The sequence below is a fragment of the Anopheles coluzzii genome, chromosome 3 (assembly GCF_943734685.1).
Source record: "Anopheles coluzzii chromosome 3, AcolN3, whole genome shotgun sequence".
In the NCBI taxonomy this organism is placed as follows: domain Eukaryota; kingdom Metazoa; phylum Arthropoda; class Insecta; order Diptera; family Culicidae; genus Anopheles; species Anopheles coluzzii.
In genome coordinates, this window is record NC_064671.1 from 89,671,778 (window position 1) to 89,694,090 (window position 22,313).

The 22,313-nt window shown below is 44.1% G+C and overlaps 1 protein-coding gene across 18 annotated transcripts in view; it reads left to right on the forward strand.

The window, feature by feature from the left end:
• Window positions 1–22,313, forward strand: part of LOC120955791 (protein phosphatase 1 regulatory subunit 12B-like) — an 82,154-nt gene that overhangs the window by 39,090 nt on the left and 20,751 nt on the right. For 6 of the 18 annotated variants that reach the window (XM_049609329.1, XM_040376944.2, XM_049609332.1 and 3 more), the window contains exons 2-3: window positions 8,804–9,289; window positions 21,150–21,318. In XM_049609329.1, coding sequence (XP_049465286.1) covers window positions 9,210–9,289; window positions 21,150–21,318 — 249 coding nt within the window. In that variant the 5' untranslated portion in view covers window positions 8,804–9,209. Of the gene's footprint in view, window positions 1–7,959; window positions 8,252–8,803; window positions 9,290–11,216; window positions 11,357–21,149; window positions 21,319–22,313 lie in introns of those variants that run through there. The other 12 variants (XM_049609330.1, XM_040376947.2, XM_040376950.2 and 9 more) reach the window with 3 other exon arrangements.

Below are 22,313 nucleotides of genomic sequence, written 5' to 3' on the forward strand. Positions count from 1 at the left end.
TATAAAATAAATCATTTACTATTTTTCGAATCCTATTCCCTCAAAGTGATCTAAACGTTTTGCTACAGAGTGTTAGCTGTCTAACCAGAAGAAGAATCAATTTAAACTATGCACATTAGTGTGCTCCTCTTTCCTTGTGTGTATCCCTTTTTAGCAAGCGTCAATAGTGTGATGAATGCGCTGCGCAAACATATGCCCGGAAGGCGCACACTCGCGATGAACGGCATAAAGCGGGAAAAGCTAGCGCATACATTTCCAAATCCGCCATAAAGCATAGCACACAGTGGACAGTGCTAGTGCGCGAAGAAACAGTAGCGAATGGCACAAACGAAACCTTTTCGGCTGTGTTGGTTTGTGTTTGTAGATTAGTTTGGTTGTTGCTGTTTGCCTAGCTTTGCTTTCTCGTTTTTCTTTTTTCCTGTAGCAAAACCGGGAGCCTCGAATGGGAGCTATTGTGCATTTGGCGATGGTTTTTGTGCTTCTTCTTCTGTTTGTTCCCTTCGCTCAGGACTTTGGGACGGAAATTGAACGCCAACAAGTGTACATATTTAAACAGTGCGAACGGGGAGTTCGGGCAAGGATGGAACTTTTGCCTTTTTCCGGTGACATCCGGTTGCTTTAACCTGCAGGAACGAAAACACAGCGCGTTGGACGTTTTGTTTCGAGAACTAAAAAGATGTTTTAGGCATTTCCGTTTGTCAGAAGATGTTTTGATTGAGACGCATAATGATATGGAACCCAAGAGCAAAGGGCATTTAGTGTGTTATGAAATAATATCGAAATCGTTGGCTTGTGATTTTGGGTTTTGATTGACAGAATAGTGTGCAACAAGATTGAATTTGATATTTTCATTGTTGTTTGAAATGAATTTTACCCCAAAGGGCTTTTCACATTAAAACCACGAAAACAACAATCTGGCAAAGTTGATCTGTCATTCATTTTCTTGTATTTGTTTTATGATTTTGTTGAGTTTAATGACATTTCTTGTTATATTTTCTTTTCTTTACGTACATTTCCACACCCCAGTTTGAGGAACCTTCTTAGAAGTACAATGCTCAGCACGGCATTGGGCGTACATAGCAGGGAAAAAAATCATGCTGCTTTTCAGTGACAACATTGTTGGGGTGAAATCCGGTCCACCAATGGGGCGGTAAAAAACATGCAAATACAAACATAATTTACCATGCCGGAAATTTGACTTTGAATCCTTGTTTTGGGTTTCTTGTTCATTGTAGACGTTTTCCTGTGATGCTTCATTACACTGATGGATGGTTGGTGTTGGTAGAATATAATGAATTTTTATGATAAATTCAAAACATTGCTACGGCTCATGTCATAAATGATGGACAAAAGAATCTCTAGTTTGAATCTAGTTTGTGTGACAATTTAATTTAAATGCATATTGTTACATTTGATACCAATGCAACATTGAATTTATACTTTTCCAAAACCCCACCAACAACTAGTTCGTTTAAGTATCTTCCGATAGTCTAGGCTTAGCCGAAAGGAGCGAAACATAATCCATCGTTTTGCAGCTAGCTACGCCCTGCACAACCTCAACTGCATACACTCATCATAACTGCAAACAATCAAGGACATATGCACATAAGTTGTAAACAACTACTACTACTGCTACTACTCCCTGTACATTAATCCCACTCACAGACGTGCACACCTACACAGAAATACACCGAAATGCTTAACTCACCTTAGCCGCGGGTTCGCCGATACACTCGCGTGTTTCGCTTCCGGTGTGCGCTACCATTTTATTACCTGCTTCCGGTGCAATCGCTTACCCCCAAGGTTGTGGGAACCACCGCTGGCCAGCCATAGACGGCTGCACCGACTGCTGTGCATTCCAGGACACCACCAGCACCAGCACCGGAAGCAAAACAAAAAGGTTCCGCATAAACCTGTGGCCTCATTTCCTCGGTATTGTTTGCTCCTTTCATTTGCTGGCAGGTTTCTGTTTTTATTGCAGGATCCCCCTGGCTGTGGATTTGTTCTGCGTGTATGTGTGTTAAACATCCCACCTACCAAATCCGCCGCGCGGAGCTGCACTTTATCGCGTGTGCTACGTCCATTAACCTAGATGGGCGATGGATGCAATATTCGAACACATGTCGGGCGCTTGGGGTGGGGGTACGGGGTGTCTATCCCGAAGATGGCTGGGCTGGGCTGTTGCAATCGTAAGATTAGCACCCGTTACATTGAACACCGGACCGTATGGAGCCGCTTGCGTGTGTCGTTTACGCCTAGAACGCGGCTAAAGCGGAATGAAAGAAAGCAAGCTGAACGCAGCTGTGGCAGGTTCAATGCATTCCTGTAACCTTGCCTCTTCTCTCTGTGGTTTGTTTACAAAGCGAGCTTTTCTATGTTTGTAAAAGTTACTTCCCTTTATCCCTGTTGCCCTTGTGAGTGTGTTCTTCGTTTTTTTCACAAACAAGCCAGGAAGCTTAACCTCATTTCGGGGCGTTCTGGAATACACATTTTGTGGACGAGAAGTTAGCAGCAAGGATACGTCGCTCCGGGTTGCAGCAGTGTGTTTGATTGAAGCAAGAATAAAAATAATCTTCCGGGGTGGGCGGGAGAAGGCCTATTTTTGGGTCACGGCGATAGCCAAGGACGCTCTGGAATGGCCGGAGACCACTAGGGCGATTCCCTAACTACTGGTGTCTGGGTTTGAGGTAATTGTCTTGCGTGATCGATTCAAAAACGGAGTTTAAACGACTGTGTTTGTAAATAAAGTGCCTCCAATTTGGAAGCGATTACATAAAAACCTTTTGTAGACACAGAATTGTTACCGATTATTACAATAAGTTGTTCACTCTTTCGCAGTTTTTTTTAATGATAGTTGGCATTCATTTACAAAATTTGATCTGATTTATTTACGTTGCAGTTGAACGAATAATTAGTATCAAAAATAGTATTGATGAGAAATGTTACACACTGTTTATCTTTTGAAATTTCCCTCCCGTAAAGGAAATAAACACAGTAATGCGTGTGCTCATTTGGTAGCGGCACATTCACAAAAGGGATTTATAATTACCAATCACCGGTTGTTAGTTTGCAGAGCGTTCAGTTCAAGCATATTAATGAAGGTTTGATATGCTCCATACGCATTCTACCGTCCAGAGGGCACACGATAATTGCGCTGCAACTCTATTGCCCTCTATTGCGCTGGCACGTGAAAATGGACAATGGATTGTGCAATTGCATTGCCAACTCGAAGTGTAGAACTTCTGCCTGATGCATTCTAATCAAGCACAGCAGGGATGGTACTGCTCCATATTGAACCAAAGCACACCAAATCCTTTCGCTTTACACATTTACGACGACAGGTCAGCGTACGAGAGTTAGATTATATTTACCCGATTTGCAAATACGCGTTCCACAGAATCGATCGTAATTAACACTTCTCCCGGTGGGGGTTTTCCCACCAGACGTCGTTTCGTACAGCTCTGGTGGTGCTGCGTTTCGGACGTGAAAATTTTGCCCATCCATTTTCAGCGCAAACGAGGTAGGCGAGGTATTTGCAAACGTTTTAGGATCATCTAATGGGATTGAAAGTCAATGTGTCAGCCGTCGGCAATTAATCTCTCTGCTGCCCGTGCGCTCCTCCGTTCATCCGATCAACAAAAGCGCGCCGATTCATTGATTGAGAGCAGATGGGATGCTCGGTTGTGCCACCGGGGAAAAGCTGCCATGCTGTTTGCTACCGAATGTGGTCGAATTATTTGAATGAATAGACGATGCGACCGGGGAAGATGGGAAGATGGACAAGTCAGTTTTCTGCAGAAAACCGATCCCAACAAGCTCGCTTGATGGACAGGCCGGGCAGGGGCTCATTGTCAAGCATCTTGTTCGGATACTTAGCAACCCGTCAGTGCCATTGACAGTGGAGAGACGAGAATGATGTTAATTTATTAATGCTCTTCATTTTGTGCCGCACTTGAAGCAGCGTCGGAGTTCGGTTTTGCCTCCGACGTGTGTGTGTGTGTCTGCTAATGACGGTTTAATGAAACCCAGGCAATAGTGTTTGATGGGCGATGGTGATCCCGATAATTGCTTGTTTTGTTGGAAAAGTTAAGGAATGGAACCGGGTTTTGCAAACTAATTGGTAGGAGCGATAAAAAGCTGATGTAACAATCGTCGATGGAGCCGCATGGTACTTCACGCCTTGCAACTGGCTGCGTACTTTCAATAAGATGGTAAAGGCTCAGCCTAAGGAATGGTAAGCAAATTCGTGTCGCAATTAAAATCTTTGAAAATGATTTTACGGTTTCTGGTGACACTTTCCTACGGTTCGAGTAAAAAATACACTCGTAGGACACGCACATCGTAACACCTGCACAAAGTGTGGGCGCCCATCAATAGATGTTTGCCCTTGCTTTTACGCTGTCTATGGGACCGTACCAATTAAAAACCGTCCAACCTTCGCTCCTTTCCTTTCGCCGGACCTTGAACGCCATGGCCCGTGAACTTGTCACTAAATGCGGACTGACAAACACCTGATCCTTTGGCCGTTCCGTTTTATGTACCGTCGCTCGGGTTTAATGTACCGTCGCTCGTAAATCGGCGCGCACTCATTATACTTGCCTCGGTGAACGGTGCCAACAGTACCGTGCGGCTGGATCGTTAAAGATGATTGATTTTGTAAAATAAATCCAATTTATCAAAGCCGTGGTAGGGTTTTTTCTCTCTTTTGTAGGTTGGCCGGGAGACGGGAGAGCAACAAAGTTTTATTGAACTCATCAAAGTGAAATGCTGAAAGTGCCAAGAGATATACCTGTGTGTGTTTTCCGCGAAAAATATTGGCCATTCATCATCGTTGTGCTTTAAGTGATTGAATATTTCCATCACGTACATACCGTAAATCGTACTACGTATTGACGTAGCTTATTAATACCGTTTCTTCCCTGCTTTTGCTTTGATTTTTATTTGGCTAACACGAATTCAGGAATTCAGTGTCCTCAAGGTGTGTGTACCGTTGGGCCCGATTTCCCAAAGTGATATTTAAATCAAGCAAACGCTTCAGTGCTGCGCGTATTTTCCGCCACCGCACCAGCTCCTGGGGGAGGCAAATATGACCGAGTGTGATTAATATTCCATGACAGTGCCGGGTGAATTTGTTGCGTGTTTCGCTCATCGCTTGAATGTGTGGCATGAATTTTTGATACCACGCCCGGGTGAGTGGGTAGGTGAAAATCAATCGGAAACAACTAAATCACAGTGCGGCGTGGTAGGGTAAGAGCGCGTTGGTACGGCTGTGTGGTACAGTCGGTGAAGCTTAGCGTGTGCCTGGTGTTTGATCTGCATTACGAATTCAGAATGAGCGGTTGCGATGTGTTTGTGTGTGTGTGTGTAAATTCGAGCAAACATTCGCTTCGTTCTTCGGTTGACTTAGCGATGGGAGAATATGTTATATGACGATTGCAGAAACCATCCATATTCCAGCAGATAACACGCGTTATATGATTGGGAGAATCTTCTTGATCAGAATTTCGATCGTTCAGTGGTCGTTCTTTGGCCAAAGAAATAAACAGAAATGTCTGAATCTACATAACGTAGTATTTGCAGTAGCTCTAGCTGGCCTTCAGATTCGTTCGATGATCAATCAGCTTGCCTGCCATAATTCGTTAATCTTACACTTTCGCATCCCTCCATCACAATTACAATGTTCGACTGAACTCATAGCTTCGGATCCCACTCATTGCAACCAATCAACACGTTCCGATAACCCAAATGGTCAGCGAAGTTTGAAGAGGAACGGCTATGACCTCATACGCACCATTATAAACTATCCCGCTGTGCGATTCGGTCCCAGTGCCGGTGCAGGGAAAGTATTTAATTGGGTTGTGCAAATAGTTACCCGTTGCTATCGGCTTCCTTGAAGATTTACACACTTTGAACACACATCGAACCATGTTAGGGATGGGGAGGTAATGTTTACTTCAGTATTGGGCTAAATGGATGTGAGGAAGCCGATTGCGATTGGAAGCAGATATCCGACTGGTAGGAAATAAATCGTTAAAGGAATGTGCAAAATGTCTGGCAAAATGTAAAAAAAAGTAGAAATATAAATTTGCAAACCAATAAACAACTTCGGGACATGGCAGTTAATATGCCAATGGGCATGATCGAGTTAGATTAATAGCTGACTTAAGCACCCATTTCTTGCATCATTCTCGATGGAGTTAAAATATGAAGAATCAGATGCTGTCACCTCCTTAAACTGGATTAAATTTGATTACAAGTTGTCCATTTTGCTTCTGTCCATTTCATGAAAACAGTTTAATATTCCCTAGACAACTTAGAACGCTAAGATTTTGTGAATACCCGTAGCAAGAGACTAATGAAAAGTGTGCACGCTTAATCTTAATTTGATTCCAATACTATCACTTTATCGGTAGCGTGTTCCTTTCTTTTCTACAGAATCACCTGTGTCTGGTATGAAGAATTGTGCTCACTCTATATGAAATATCCACGTTTCTCCAGGACTAAACAAAATTGTTTCCCGCTAGTCCGTTTTCCACTACACTGGTAACACATTTTTGTTCTTCCCCAGGGTCAAGTGTGCTGTTTATTTCACCCGCGCACCACACGCGTATACACACTAATTGGCTTCCTCTCTCTGTGCTTGCCCGTTTCCTTGAAATTCGATTCGATTTCGGTGCCTATCCGCTGATTTGGCCTATAATGTAATACACCTTAATCTCGTATCACACACTGCCTTACCCTGCTTGAGATTTGTGTGTTCCGTTAAGCACGGTGCTCCTCCAATCCGTCCAACTGCCGTCAACGTTATGGTCGTGCGTCTGCCGTGTACGACCGTCCGAGTGCGAAGATTGAGGGTTATGTTTTTCCAAAGTTTGTTGTTCTTCTAAAGTTTCTCCACCATTTGTTTGTGTATACTTACACCTTCGCAAGAGTGATAAAGATGCCCCCGCCCACAATTGTCGGTGTCTCTTTCTCCACCGGAGTGGGACGAAAAGGAAGTAAACAAGTAAACGAAATAATCGCAATCGCTCGTTAGTAATCGGTAGACACCTTTGCCAATAGGAGGGGGAAGAAAGCGAAGGATTTGTTAAAAAAAAATTACCCTCACATACACAGTTGACTGTGCAACAATGATCTGGATGGTATGGTAGGGGGGTTCGTAGAAATATCGACTATTTGCTACAACAGCAACCACTCACACTAGCTTCGAATCGGTTTGCGTACGCGTGTGCAGAAATTCGCAAACCGTGGGATCTTTCACCGGAACACACATTATTTTCCCTGCAGGTGGTAGGGTGGTGGGCAGAGTGGAAATTCGTTTATGCGTGAACGCTGCATATACCTCCCCCGTACACACTCTAACCTAGGGAAGAAAGAGAAGGAAAAGCTAGAGAGATGATTGATCGCACTTATCGGTTAGATGGTGGTCCCCACTTTTTACCCCGTTACCTCGTTTCTTTTTTCTGTTTTCGACGTTTTAACGACCGATACATTTTATATAGGAAACCTGGGCCCTGGGCTAGTTGGCAACTTTCGGTGCGTGTTCGATGCTTCTTCTTCGAAACTTGGGCGGCATCTCTTTGCGTCGGCATTTGGGGAAGCAATTGCTTTGATAAAAATTGAAGCTGAGAATTAAATTACCATCGCCGACGATGAGGCGTGTGTGTGTGTGAGTGTGTGGTGCACGCGATGTTCGCTGGAAGCGTCCATTAAAAAAAATGGGCAAGTAAATTGGACTTTAAAATGCTGTTTACGGTGAAACTCTAAATTAAGACGTGTGATAGGGGATAGCTATTGCTGTTTAGGTGTTGAAAATCACAATTAGCCATCATTTTAACGAATGCTTTTTAAGTAATATTGCTAAAAATTGAAGAAAAATTTAATATTGCTAAAAATAAATTTGTTTAGATTTTGAAAATTTCTGACTGAATGTTTTTTTCTTCTCTTTTTTACTTTCAGATCGATAATAAAGTTTGTTTGGTGAAATGTGCGTAACGTAGAATTGACACAAACTGCAAAAAAAGCAAAAAAAAAAGTACCAAGTGATTTGAATATGGAGATCAAACTACGTGGTGCAATCCGAACCGGTCACATGGTGTCAAGTGAGCGACACGGCCCGTTGCACAACGCATGATGCGTTCAAATCCGATTTGAGCTAAAGTTTTCGCTCGCTTATACCACTTCGTCGTATAAGATCGTGTTAACAAAAGTCCAATGCATGTGACAAAATCGATCGCAATGTCACAAAAAGGTGAAGAAAAATTACGTCGTGCGGGGGCCAGCCTGCAACTCTTCCCAAAAAAATAGTGTTTATTCTAATACGTGGTGTGAATTGATTGCATGATCGCAAACGCGCGTCACGCTGTGCGGGGTGTGTAGTTGTGACGTGGACATAAACATATATAGCAGTGAAATACACACTCGTAAGCTTCTCTCTCAAGTTCAAGATCGTGTCTCCTCTATCTAAGTGTTGTGCATCTTTCTCCTCCTTGGTCCCAAAGTAACTGCCGCGCGCGAGTGAGTTAAATAATTATCACATTATCCACGCTTGAATGCGTATGTGTCTGTGTGTCTGTACAGGTGTAATACTTATTCACAATGTGTGGTACCACGAGACGAAGTGTTTACCTTTTATCAACCAAATTTGGTTGCAAATAGTTAGCGCATGCAAAAAGAGAAAAACAACAAGATAACAGCAGCCATTGCAGAAGGAAAATATTTACCCAACAAAGCACATAGCACGATACCGATGCAATTTACCTCACCGACAGCTTCTTCATTTGTCATTTTACCGTTTTTGCAGCACTGAAAATAACCTCTCCCCCATACACAGATCCTCTCCGTCCTCTTGTGCGCCGCCCGAAAGCCAGTAAGTGAGACCAGTGTTATCTACATGTGTCGGAATAAGTGTCGGAAGATGTGTTAAAGTGTACTAGCGCGTGTGTCTGTGTGTGTGTATATATCCACGTTCGTGCATATGTGTGTGTCGATGTGTAGTGTCCGGTAGATCACTGGTTCCGGGGTGTGTGTGTGTGTGTGTGTGTGTGAGTTTGTAGGCGAGAGCGGCGGTTCCAGCAACGGCGGCGAACATCATCGTAACCGCAACAGCGGCAGCCCCGGGCAGCCGCTACCACCACCATCCACCGCCGAGCGGCGGCACGAGCGCCCCCGGTGGCGGGAGCCGCAAGCTGAGCTTCAACATCGGCAAGATGGAGCACGCCGATTTAGTCGCCGAGATGGCTCAGGTCGAGCATCTCTCCACGCAGGACCGGCTGCATCTCGCGCGCATGTAAGTAGTGTGGCGTGTGGATTTTTCGGAAGCCGGATTTGCCGTTCTTTCTTTCTCCTTTTACTAAATAGTGGCGTGTTTCGCGTGTGTGTGGGAGGGAGTGCTGTTTTTTTTTTGTTTTGTTTCTCAACTAGTGGGTCATACCAAGCTCCACATGCAAGCGGAGGAGGTCTCGCTAAGTGGTGTCATTAATTCGTTTAGTGAGTGAAGCGCGTAGTTTCGTGTGCTCGTGCTGTGTGCAGAGCTGTGCCGTCCCGAACAGCAGCAATACAAGGGACAGCATTTTGGGGCTCAGCAAATCGTGCCGTGCAGCTTTCGTTGTTTGCTGTTTGCGGTGCAGTTCGTGCTTTGGTTTTTATCATCCGCTTGTGTTTTTCTTTTCGCCTCGCTTGGCCTCCGCCTAACTTACGCGCTTCGTTTACTGATTTACTATTCGTTGTGGTGTGTCTGTGTGTGTGTACGTGTGTACTTTTTCTTGCAGTCAATCCAAGTGCAGCGGCAAAGGCTTATGATGATCTCATCCCTCTCTTTTTCTTTGCATTGATTTCTCTCTTTTCTTCTATATTTCTTTCTTTCACCCACGTCAAACCACCTGCTCAGCGTTGCATGCTTTCGTTAGTTTCGCTTCGTATTCCGTTTTGATTTTCCTCTTGTGTGTTTTTACTCGTTGCCAATCTGCTTCTCTCCTCGATCTTTTACCACACACACACCGATCAATCCATCGTGTCGTGTTGCTTATGTGGTGCGCAAGGAAACTTTCTTCCGTCATCCGACGCACCACGTGCGCTCATCCATGCATTCATGTGAGCGTGTGAGTGTGTGTGTGTGCGTGTGTGTGTTAGTGTTTTCCACCCTCATCTCACTGCAATCTGCTCTGCCCTGCTGTGGCTTATCATGTTGTTGTGCAGTTGGTTTTGTGCCTATTATTTCTCCTCTTCCTCTTTCAATTTGTTTGTCTTTTTTTCCTTTTCCTCAAGCTTTCATATTTTTTTCTCTGTGTTTTCGTTTGTTGCGGTTGCTTTTTTTATCACAACCAGAGAGGAAAAGGTGAAGCGAAAAAGTGTGTGTTAGTGTGTTGTTCCATCTTTTTTTTTATGTACCGTGTATCCACGTACGCGATGAAGATGTTAGTTTGGGGGTTTTCTAAAAAAACGGCACCCTAAAATACACCCTCCGGAGTGTGGCTACTTTCCACGCTGTCAGGGTTGTTTTTTTTTTGCTGCCTCTCTGTTTGCTGCATGTGCGATGGGTCGAACACCAAAGCACTGGTTCAAGCCCCCGTGAAGTCGTGCGTTGCGTAGTTCGGGCACCCCACCGCGGTCATATGGCCGCGGTAAATCGTGAAAATTGACGCATTACGATTAAGTCGCTCCTTTTTGGTCAGGTTCGTCTGGCGGTCTCGGCCCTCGACCGCTGCATCCGGCTTCAGTGCAGTACGATCCGGGTCCGGGTTCGGTAGGCTCAAACGCGAACATTTGTGTACTTTTGAACGAGTGGCGATTGTGCCAGTGCCAGTGCAGTGGTAGAAGCGATTACTGTGCCTTGCTGGCCTAATTTGTTAAAATTATTATATTGCCAACATCATAAATCTCTCCCAGTGCAACTTTCCGCGTTGCATTCGTTGGTGAAGGTTTTGTTTTTGTTGCTGTTTAAAGTGGTTATTGTGTGTGTGTGCTGTTGTTCTCACTCGAACGGCTTCACAATCCGAATACAAAAAAGCATACAAATCGGTTTAATCCCCGAAATGGCGCTATAATTGTGGTATCATATTAACTCAATCGACTCAAAACTGTCGATGAGACAAGCAATGTGATAAGCTAATTAAATCCAAAAGTGCTAAAGAAGAAAAGGAAGAAAGTTCGTTGCAACTGGAATCTTGCTTCGTGGAAGAAAATTCAGGTTCACTACGAATCAACCAAAAAGCAAAACAAAAGGGGAAAACATGCAGTACCGAGTTCCGGAAGTGCAGAAAGATGCTGGCGCTGCAGTGGGTGGTGGTACCGTGGTTGCCAGTACCGGTCGCAGTCGCTCCAAACATCAACGTGGCAAAACCTGCCAGCGATACAAGTAAAGCAAAAAATGCCATCCTTCTTCCGTCGTGTGTGTGTGTGTGCACTCTAATTAAACTACGCTTATTAAGCTCTCCCGCACAGGGCGAGTGCTGTTGTGGTGTGTCCTCATCACTCGGTGGCCACGAAAATGTCACTGCATGCCGTGATTTCTTCTCTGTGTCTCTGAGTGATGATGTATACAAGGTGGTGGCATTTCCGTTGATAGCAGAAGCAGCAGCAGCAGCAGCAGCAGTATTTAATTTAACGACCACAAACACTCACGATGCTAGTCGCTCGAGTCCCATTGGATCTTCCTCGAAATATGAAGCATAATTATGCTAATTCGTCCCACCGCTCATTATCGTGCCCTTTTGCACCCCCTGCGAGTGTGTGCACGCGTGGGTGTTCATTAGACCTATGTACGAGTGTATGTGTGCGAGTGAAACACAACACGATGAAACACAGCACATGAAATAATCTACATTGAATCGTTAATGACTTAAATTCCTTTCTGTGAGGCTTCCGTTTAAGTTCTTTGCAAGGTTTCACAGGGCGTTAAATAACAACTGCGAGGAAAAGGACGTGAAAATAAAGGAAAAACAGAAGCTTCTTTCTTGCAATTTTCCAACCTGTTTACTTTTCAGTTCAGTTACAAAGGAAGAGGCTTTGTGTATATTTTGTGAGTAACAACGTTATGCCGCACCAGAACGTTGTCATTTTGTGCTATGAATTTTTAATTATGTACCAAATTGAATATCACCACACGCATGCATGTAGGTGTTGGTGCAGGGTTAACCGTGCGGAAAAGATGGCACTTTTCAGAGTGTGTGCGCTATTATTTACACACGCAAGATGCATGCAAAACATCTGCCCTTTTATTTATCTGTGTGTTAAATAAAAGAGCGCAACTTAATTAATGAATTAATTAATCCCCGAGGGAGATGATGGCGTTTAGCTGTTTTTGAGTACGCTTGTGCGAGTGTACTGAATGTGCGACCTAATTATGCTAAATGGTTGGTTGAATGGTTGCGTTTTTATGTTCGCTTAGGTCACAGCTAGAGTGTTTTGTAATATTATTTCGGAAAAAAGGGATTTTTTTTAGCATAACACAGCATTTGATGCTTTTTAGGGATATGATTGTTAGGCCGCTTAAGACGCATCAAGAGTTTATCACTTATTGGTTTGATCACACATTCAACACGTCTACTTCTCAGTTAAATCTTGCAGCTGGTTACGTGTATCATGTTCCGAAAGAATTTTGTTTGCATGTTTAAATCTTCTTGTAACAAGAAGTCGCAACGTCAAAACGTAGCGATGTGTCGATCGAGGGCAATTAGCATCAGCTTGTTAGAGCCAAAAATATATCTGTCCCTCGAACCCGGTCCCAGCTACACAGCTTCAATCCCAAAACTTATCATATAAATAACGAAACCCTCTTCATCGGTCGGTCAACTGTCACGTGCTCGTTAGGCCGGGATTTGATTGGTAAGGGGAAAAAAGACGTGCCTTTCCCCTCAATGCCATCTCAGGCGTGGGGAAACAGTGAAGGTCATAAATCATACAGAGTGACTGTCACGTTCTGTCACATCTCTGTGATCTTTACCTTGGTTTTGAAATGAGAAGAATTAAGATAAATATTAATGTGATTTTATTTTGCAATTTGTGTTAATACAAATTGAAATTAAACCTGGGTTGGATACTATAAATACAATGTTCACCAGCTACTGACCTTCCGTTGCTTGCTTTAACCGTTTGTTTTCAATATTTAAACATTGATGTGCTTAATATTTAATGTCCCAGTGGGGGGTGCAGTGTAAACGGACCCGAGCATAACTTATGAAGCTAAATTTAACAGCTCGTAAAATCATTATAATAGCATCCATCATGGGGTGTAGCATAGCATAGCATCCAGCAGACGGACACGAGAGCACGAAGGAAACACACCATACACGTCCCTGCCGTAACCCTCCCGTTCCTTCACACAGGACATGCGAAACTGTAATAAAAATCGGCGAAACTACACCCCGCCAGCAGTCTTGTGTGGCGTTGTGAGATGTTCCGGAACGGGCAGGACGAAAGTTTATTCTTTTGTTGGTTTAGTACTAGTTTTCTCTGTTGTGAACCACTCGTCGTACCACACGGAACATGGGAGAAACATTTGCGGCTATCAAGCCGCAAACCCGTATGTCCCATGTGCCTGTTTATGTGTGTGCTTGCTGTGGAATTGGATAGTTCTGATCGAAGAAGCAACTAGAGTGTTTTTTTTTTTGTCTGTGGTCATAGTTACGAACCTTTATCTCGTTCTCTTCCGATGCCCTGCATCATGTTCGAGGTTTTGAAACCATCAAAACAAGCTTGTCTGCTCACACCATGACAAGTCGAGATCGTGCTTTCTACTACACACACTGTTGGGGTAGTGGCGGATGTTGAACATCTTCCTTTTTCGCCACAAAAATCACCTCCCCGGAGTGTATTTCCGGGGTTCGTTACGGATCAATGTCGCACGGTTTGGAGCTGGAGGATGGAGCTTTTTTTCTCCTTTCACTCCCCATCCCTTATGCTTTGAGGCTTCCGTTGCTGTAAAGTATCACCGGCTGCGAGTACTCTCACCTGCTCCGATGGCAAGCAAACGTGTAATAACTTTTATTGCAAAAGCTCTCTCTCTCCATCTTCTGTGCTACATCTCTTTTAGAAATTTATTTTTACACACATGGTATCTTCCCCCGCGGTGTACAGAGAAAGAGATAGGAAGATATATTGTGTGGTGAAAGAAGAAATGACAGTAACATGGTGTCCGGTGGATGGGTGTGGAAGGGAAGCTATAAAGCAATTGTTAAAATGTTGTATTTATTGCCATTACTGTGCACTGCAGCCCTGTGTGCTGTGCCGGGGTGTTGTAATGCTGCCCAGCGCTAGTGGTGGTGGGAGATAACATTTTACGTGCGAAACCGTAATGTTGATTGGAAAACTTATTGATGCAGATAAGAGTGTGTCGGAGAAGACATATTGCTTTGCATTTGTAGGTATATATTTGCTTCTTTCGATGGTTTGCGATCAAAACCCCTCCACGACATAGAAATGGCATGATAATTTTTCACAACCAATCGTCACCTCAAGTCATCAGTGCTTCGTTTATGGATTTCGCAAGTTGATCGATTGGACGGATTGATCTCATGATAATCTTCAACTACAGTGACAGTTATTTAACACAAGAAAATGTCTTTAAAAGGTTAAAATCAACAATTTTGAACTAACTGCAAAATTCCTTCAGATCTCTCTCCAAAAGCAATTCAAGTACGTGTTTTTGGTTCACTCTCTCGCAAACACGTTTCACGTTGTGATGCATTCATCGTCGTAGATAATGACCCATCAAAACAAAACAAAACAAAACAACGAAAAAGCACATGTCTGCCTGTCTGGGCGTGCTCTCTACTGCAGCAAGCTGCTGTCGTGCCGTGGTCGTCGGTGTCATCGGAGAAGAAACCGTCCACCACTCATAATTTGCAATCGTCGCTAGTTGTGTCGGACATGACAGCTCAAGGACTGGTGTCTGGCTGCGTGGTTTGAGAGCTTCGTTCGTTGCTAAATGTTCTAAATTTCGCGATCATTAGCGAGATGAAAAATTCCCGGAAGCGGGTTTGTACTCCCACGAAGTTTGGCTCAATTTTGCTCAAACTTGGTGTGTCGTCGTCCATCGGTGCTTCTTTTTTGGTGTGTTGCGTTATGCTTTTTTTGCTCAAAATGACCACATCCTGTAGCCATTTGGCGTGGCTGTGGTGAAGGTTCTGCATGTGTTGTGTTGCTTATCAGCGATGCAATTAATTTTGCTCCACAGTTGCACTTGTCCCCTAACACACACACACTTGCAAATGGGTACAATTTACGTGATATCTAGGCTTCTGTAATGGAATGTAGTAATGCTCGACGATATCAAACACACACTCTCATGCGTTTGGCGACGATATTAGAGCGACTCTATTAGGGTGACAGCTAGCCGATGGGGCAGACCGGTAGACCGTCACGATGTTATCGGGGCCTGGGGTTTTGTTTGATGAATGTTTGCTACGTGCTTTTATCTCACATGTGTATCTTTCTTTATTGGCTGAACAATTGTTAGCGATCTACGCTTATCAATTGGCGCTGTTGGTTTAAACGTCTCCAGTAAACGGGGCAATTGAAGTACAAGGGAAATCGTTGTGGCATATATCTTCATTTCTAGAATAAGTTACCTTTTTTACGCTGAAACAATCAGCCTGTATCATGTATTATGAATGCAACATTGATGAATTGCGTGGTAGAATTGTATCGACGAACAATTAAAGAACATCCACCAGATAATATCCCCTATGCACAAAGCTCAGGGCGTCCGCCAGACACAGGTTTGGGAAAGCATTTACGTGAGCAGAAGTGACGAACGTTCAAGACTTAATGGAACAGTTTTTTTTGTTTGTTCCATTTTCCATTTTGTTTGTTTTCCTTTCACCCTACGCTTTCCTATGCGATGCTCTACGATACGCGCAATAGAATATGATCGCTTTCTCTGAGTGTGAATCGTCGATTATGGAAGCATTTACGTGGGATGAAAGCGTTCGAAACGCCTAACACCTTTCCGTGTTACGAAATGCGCATCTCACGCCCACTGCCTCCATCATCGCCACCACACGCAATCGGTTTCATCGGCTAAAGGGCGTTGAAAATGTTATGAACCCCCATCTGCACACAGCAGCAGTAGCAGCAGCAGCCAGCAAACTGTCAGTTATGATCAGCAATTTTGATCAATCAGCGGGGTAAAAATGTTGTATGAATCTAATAAAAAAAGTCTTCACGGAACGGCTCGCAGTCAGCCACCCTGGTGGATGATGATTGAAGGTGTTACATGCTCATTTTCCAACAGCAAGCGATACAGTTGATTTATGATTGATTTTGATGTCATCGAATTGCCCTTGCGCCGAGATTGCCGAGGGTGCGCAACGAAGTTTGCTGCAGTGTTTCCTTCCGTCAGTGCAAAGTTCTCGCCAGCATCTTGGGAACTAAGTTTATGTTATTCAGCTTGGTATGCCCTAGGGAAGAGGGATGGATGGGCAAGAAGAACATCCCATTTCTGCAGTGGTTCTTGCTCGCTCTCGGGAACGTGAAAAGCTTGTTGATGAAGTTTGAGATTATAAACAAACTATGCGCTCCAAGTTGGATAACCTCCCTGCGGGTGTATTGGGTGGTAGATGGCGCATTCTCAGCAGCTCACATTGCCCTGAGTATTATAAGGTCATCTTACGCGATGCTCGGCAGAAGTTAAACAAGTCATCAGCATCTACTTTATCTTGACTGGATTAAGCATCCAGCGAGAACGCATCGTTCCATCGTGCCAGCCATTGGGTGTGGTCCGGAGCGCTGGCTCCCTGTATAGCTGACATTGAGAAATCAGAGAATCTCTTGGCTCGCCGTGGCACAGCGCTGGAAGCTATCAATTTAGCTTAATGTGGTTGATGCTTTCAGATTGTATGCTGTTTATGTTTATGTGCTGCTGAACGTTGTGTGAATCTTTCGCTCCGTGAATGTGGGCGAGAGCAAGGGATGCTCCCTGTGTCAAATTGTTAACCGTTGACACTGCACATTACATTACATTTTACGAAGCAATCAAATGAAGCTTTAAGAAAAACATCACATTATGCTTTTCTCTATTACAGAAATGTGAAAAACAAAATCTGCGCGCACCTGCGATTGTTTTATTTGCCACCGCTTTCTCTGCCCACCGGTGGGCACCTTCCTCCCCCTAGCACAGGTGTGTGTGTGTGCCGTTCATCTTTTTGTGTGTAAACGGCCCCGTTACGGTTCGATTCGTTTCATTACGCTTCCGTTCCGTTTCATTTCTAATAAATATAGAAAAGTAAAACGCACTGCCTGCCGTGCAGTCGTTGGACAGTAAATCGTTTCAGCTGGTCGGACGGAGGGATAAGAGAGAAAGAGAAAAGGTCCGACCCGAAAGCGTCACTTTGTTGTTTATTTGGTGAACTGTTTTGTTTGCTTTTGATGGTGGTGGTGCTGTGCTTTACCCGGTTTGCCCGGTTGCTGGTTGAATTGATTTTCCACTCCGGCTGACCCGGCAGGAGTGTCAAGGTATGGATACCGATACACGCTCATACACACAATTGGATCAAACCGCATTCCGCGCCGGAGAAGAGACGGCGGGCATTGTTGATTGTGTTTTGCTTCGAGTACAGCTGTATGGTATCGATAATAGTAAAACTAGGACACGTGCATTCCGCAGCCACAGGTTGAAAGATTAGTTTGTTTGTTTGTGTTTTTTTCTTCTTTTTTGCTATTGGTAGTTTATAATTACAATAGAATGGAGATGCTAAACCCACACGGTTTCTCGGGATTGGTTTCGGTTTAACGCTCTGCCCCGTTCCCGCCATGCTAACCACCATGCTTTTCCCGCCTGCTGAACAGTTTATGATTGCAATTAGTGTTGCTTCGGTGCATTCGGCCACAGTCACAGCCAGGTGTGGTGGTTTGGAAAATTGAATTGTGTCCTAATGTGGTGCTCTACACCCTCAAAAGCGTTCGCGGCGGGTCCGAGCGGTCGGATGTGCGATTGTTTTTCGCCAGTCGGCCACGGCCATACGGTTTGCCGCATCCATTGTGTCTGGTGGAGATGGATGATGGAGGCACGTGCGTGGTAAATAACGCAGTTGCCAAATATTGTTGCTAAAACAGTCTCAACTATATTTCAAACACACCAACTAATGTTTAAAGTAAATAGTATTAAATGACTTTTAAAGAGCTATTATTCTACTTTTTTGCGTGTTTCTTATGATTTAATTATGTATTTGAATTTCTTGTTTATTTCATTTTTTTATTGTTAATTTATTATGTGTGGCTTTAACGTCGTACTTTTATATTATTTATTCATCATTCGGAGATAAAATTTAAGTGTTCCAGTAAAACTTAAAGTTTTCTAATCCTTTTGCTTATGATTAATGAACATTGAAGAGGTTTAAAACCCTGAATAATTACATTTAACGCTTCTTTGACGTCGTGATCGATTCTGCTGGTGAATTAAACCTAGTTGAAAATGCATCCAATCCGTTCATTCGCCCTTCCCCGCAAGGTTGATGAAAGCTTTTCCAGCACAAACGTGTAGCGTGAAAGCGTTTGCCAGCAGCCAACTCCCCCAAAACCTGCCTCGCGGGATGGATTCCACATAATTCCACAGTGGGCGTTCGAAAACTTCAAATGAAATTCAATCAAGTGTGCGGTGCACTTCTCGCGCACTTTGCCTCCTCCCTCAAGAGACCCGCAGACCCGGTAAGCGATCGATAAAATGCACCACGGTTCTGGGATGCAAGATGCAAGGCTGAAGCTTCATGTCGAGCATAGCAAGCGTATGAAAGGGATAAGTGCTAGATTCCGAGAACGAGAGACAAGAACGAGGAACTACTTAGCAAAGCGATGAAATTATGGAAAATCTGTCACCGAACGCGTCGTGTTCCACCGGGCCTGGAGAGCTGTGTGGTCCGGGAACTCTGTGAGGTTCACTCGCTGGAACGCTCACCAGAACGTGTTAAATGATGAATTTGTCCATTCCATTATTGTGCGGCTTGCTAATGCCCCGAGATAGCGCGGCTGTGTGAGGCTGTTGAGTCGCGCTCTACTGTGATTTGCGGAAACACGCACCGTGTAGTGCGCCTGATTGTCATTGCCCTTTTCCGCCCCTCAACGGAATGGAATGAAAATGAAAAACGTTGGCATTCAATGGATATTGTCACTCACACTGCTTAAGCGTCAGTGTGTTTGTGCGTATCTCATGATTCTGATAGAATTCTTGCTTGAATGATCTTACCAACCAGCAGCTCACCGCAGCGCAGTTTTGCACGATTCGCGTTGTGTAGTGAAATATTTATCCATTTGCTCTTTATCGCACACAGCGGCACCCCAGCATCCACGCTAATGGTGGGGCGGCGTGCATTTGACGCGCAATCAATCATCGCACTGGCTGGCCACACGGGTTGGTGACAATGTGCAATGGAGCTTTGAAGCGATTGAATAATGCCAGAGTCGGCTTCATAAGTGGTGTACCATTTTCCCTTTTTGTGCTGGTGCTTTGTAGGAATGCTTTCGAGTGGTATTGGTTGACGATTTTTTTTAACATTTCCGCATGGCTGCGACCAGATAAATTATCCAAGATGAGATGATGAAGGGAAGTACATGACACTGATTGGAGGAAAGAGTAAGAACAGTGCATTTATTCGCATGGCATTATTTAGCAGGACACTTACAATGCAATGTATTTGCTCTCTCATTTAAAATCATCCGTAAAGCGCAATGTATTTTACGGTCAACAATTAAGCCACATAATTACACCAATTATTAACACCGAATGCATCACAAACGGGCCGACCAGCGAAGTTCATTACTATGCAGGCTTACATTGTCCTACCGTGAATAACCGCCGCTCATGAGATACAGTTCAGGTGGTGCATATGGTTCCTTTTTTGCGATCATTATCGCAATGTTTTGCAAAATTGAATAATAAATGGTACCTGAAGCACACGCAAAAGGTAAATTTATTAAAGCGTTCCTACCGACAACGAGCCCAAACTTAATTAAAGACTGTTTGCTAGCGTGCAAATGGGGCGTACACTTGCCTTTTGTAAAATTTACCGACATGCCAAACCTACGGTACTGGCACTTGGGCTGCAGCACGTTTGTCGCTTCACTAACTAATAGGTTTGGAACTTAATTGCGCTCGATATATCCAGACGGAACTATAAACGAATGAAAATTGTATTATAAAGCTCATTTCGTGTGCTTGTGCTTTTGTTTTTCTTATATCCTCTGTGGGACCTCCAAAATGAAGCTATAATGTATCTTAAAAAGTGAAGAGCAAGCAGCGAACCCCTGTGATAGTGGCTACGGTTCGTTTGACTCTCGAAAAGATAAGATTAGGTTGATTCGCAAAGTGCCAACCATACCCTTCTCTAGTGTGACAGGAAACGAATCGTCTCGAGTCGGAAAAGCCACAAGGACAACACGGGTTCGTTTTCTTCTCAATAGACCGTAGGAAAAAAAAGAGAAAACTGCAGAAAGACGAGAGTGTGCTAATGACCACCATACCAGCTTCATTAATACGAAACACCACTGCTTTCTTGTGTGTGTATGTTTGTAAACAACCCTCCACGCCAACAGCGAGAAAATCAAGCTCAACACGAAGAAGGACCTCACGAAATTCTTGACCGCACGAAAACCTTGGCCTCCTGCCAGCGGGCGTAAATGGAGCCTTGCTTTATTTTTAGCTCCTTCCCCCGCTCGTTTGTGCCTGCCCGAACGAACGCCTTTGAAGCAGTTTCGTGGTGCAACTAATTCACTCCCTCGGCCGATTATCTGTCGATGTGGGCCCGCGGAAAATGGGAAACCAGCACGAAAAGCAGGAGTTCAGTACGCTATGAATGGAGTTGCATGTTGGTGTTGCTGCCGTGTGCCGGTGGTCAAGGCTCTGAACGGTCAAGCGCCGGTTCGCCTTCGGGCTTGCCTCAAAGGTTGAACGCGCAATTAACCCGCTCTGACCGTCACCTCTGTCAAGCCGGTCAGCCTGAATGGTTCAACGCCCAAGTGGTGGTGAAAATTTGCTCCTTTTCTTGGTGGACAAATAGACAATTTCTGTATTAGGGGTTGGGAAACTCTGCGTTTGATCTCTTCGGGTTATTATTTAGTCGTTTCAAAATTGTATTCTGCATCACGCACATTCTCAAACGCTCTTATCCTCTAATATTGTCTTTCTCTCTCTCGTGTTTGGTTTTCTTCCGATACAGGCGCCGAGCACAGCAGCTAAAGGTAGCGAAACAGAAGGAAAAAGAATGGCTGAAAGCGCAGCGAAGCCGGGACCGGATGGGGACACAGACGTCCTCCTACAAGCGACATATCACGTTCGAGGACAGTGTCGTACTGCTGGAGGCCGCGGCACGGAATGACATTGCGGAGGTTAGTATTTGCTATGCTCTATGTGCTATTGAACAACGCGAAAAAGCAGTTACCCATTACCATAATGCAGCGGAGGATGAAAATATGTAGAGTATTAACACAGAATCGAAATCTGTTTGTCCTAGGACTTAATTAAAAAGGAGTGCCATTTGGGATTTCCATTCAACTCTTTCCAAACTAATTTTTCACAAAGCGACGAACAGAATTGGCGAAACTTTGTCTACCGTCAATGTTTTCTCTGACATTTTCAAAACTAGTTTTCTATACCATGAGACCAATTGCTAGAGAAGGTTTTCGCCCAAACGAATCCTTTTTTAAAGTTTTGTCAATTGCGATAATTTCCTTATTCCATGAAGATTTCGTTCCCGTTATTATAACCCCTCTTTATTTGAAAACTTTCCCAAGAGCTTCAGACGAAATTGCATCCATAAAAAACAATCTTCTCCGCGGTGGTTGTATTACTTTTTCGTACGAGATGCCTTCTCTGCAATCGCTTTTGGATGGGCAAACTTTTTCCTATCCCTACATTTGCGCATGTTTTGGATGGGTTCTGGAGAATCAGAAACATCTTACAAATAAAAACGACTACAGACGAATACAAACAACGCGCTGGGCTCGATTATACAATTTTCGTTGAATAAATGCCGCTCCAAGAAACGCGTGTGTGCTAAAAGCCTACCGCCATTAGAAGCAGACTCTTTGCGTCTATGGCCATAACGTGAGCTTGCAGTTTCGCTATAAGCTCGTAAGTGACTTCTTCTGTAGTAATGTCTTATGCTGACAACTCGAATTCGTACGTAGCGAAAGCTTTGCCTTTCAGTTGCATTCGCGAAGCCGGAAATGTTTGAGAATTGGCTGTGGATCCTTTAAGAATGAGGTCACTGAATCACTTCGGCTTGGTTGGCGTGTGTGTGTGTGTGTCTCCCTGGACTCTATCCAGTACCATTCCGGGTCACATCCGGTTGCTATTAGTCAGGACACCGTTGGCCGTAGAT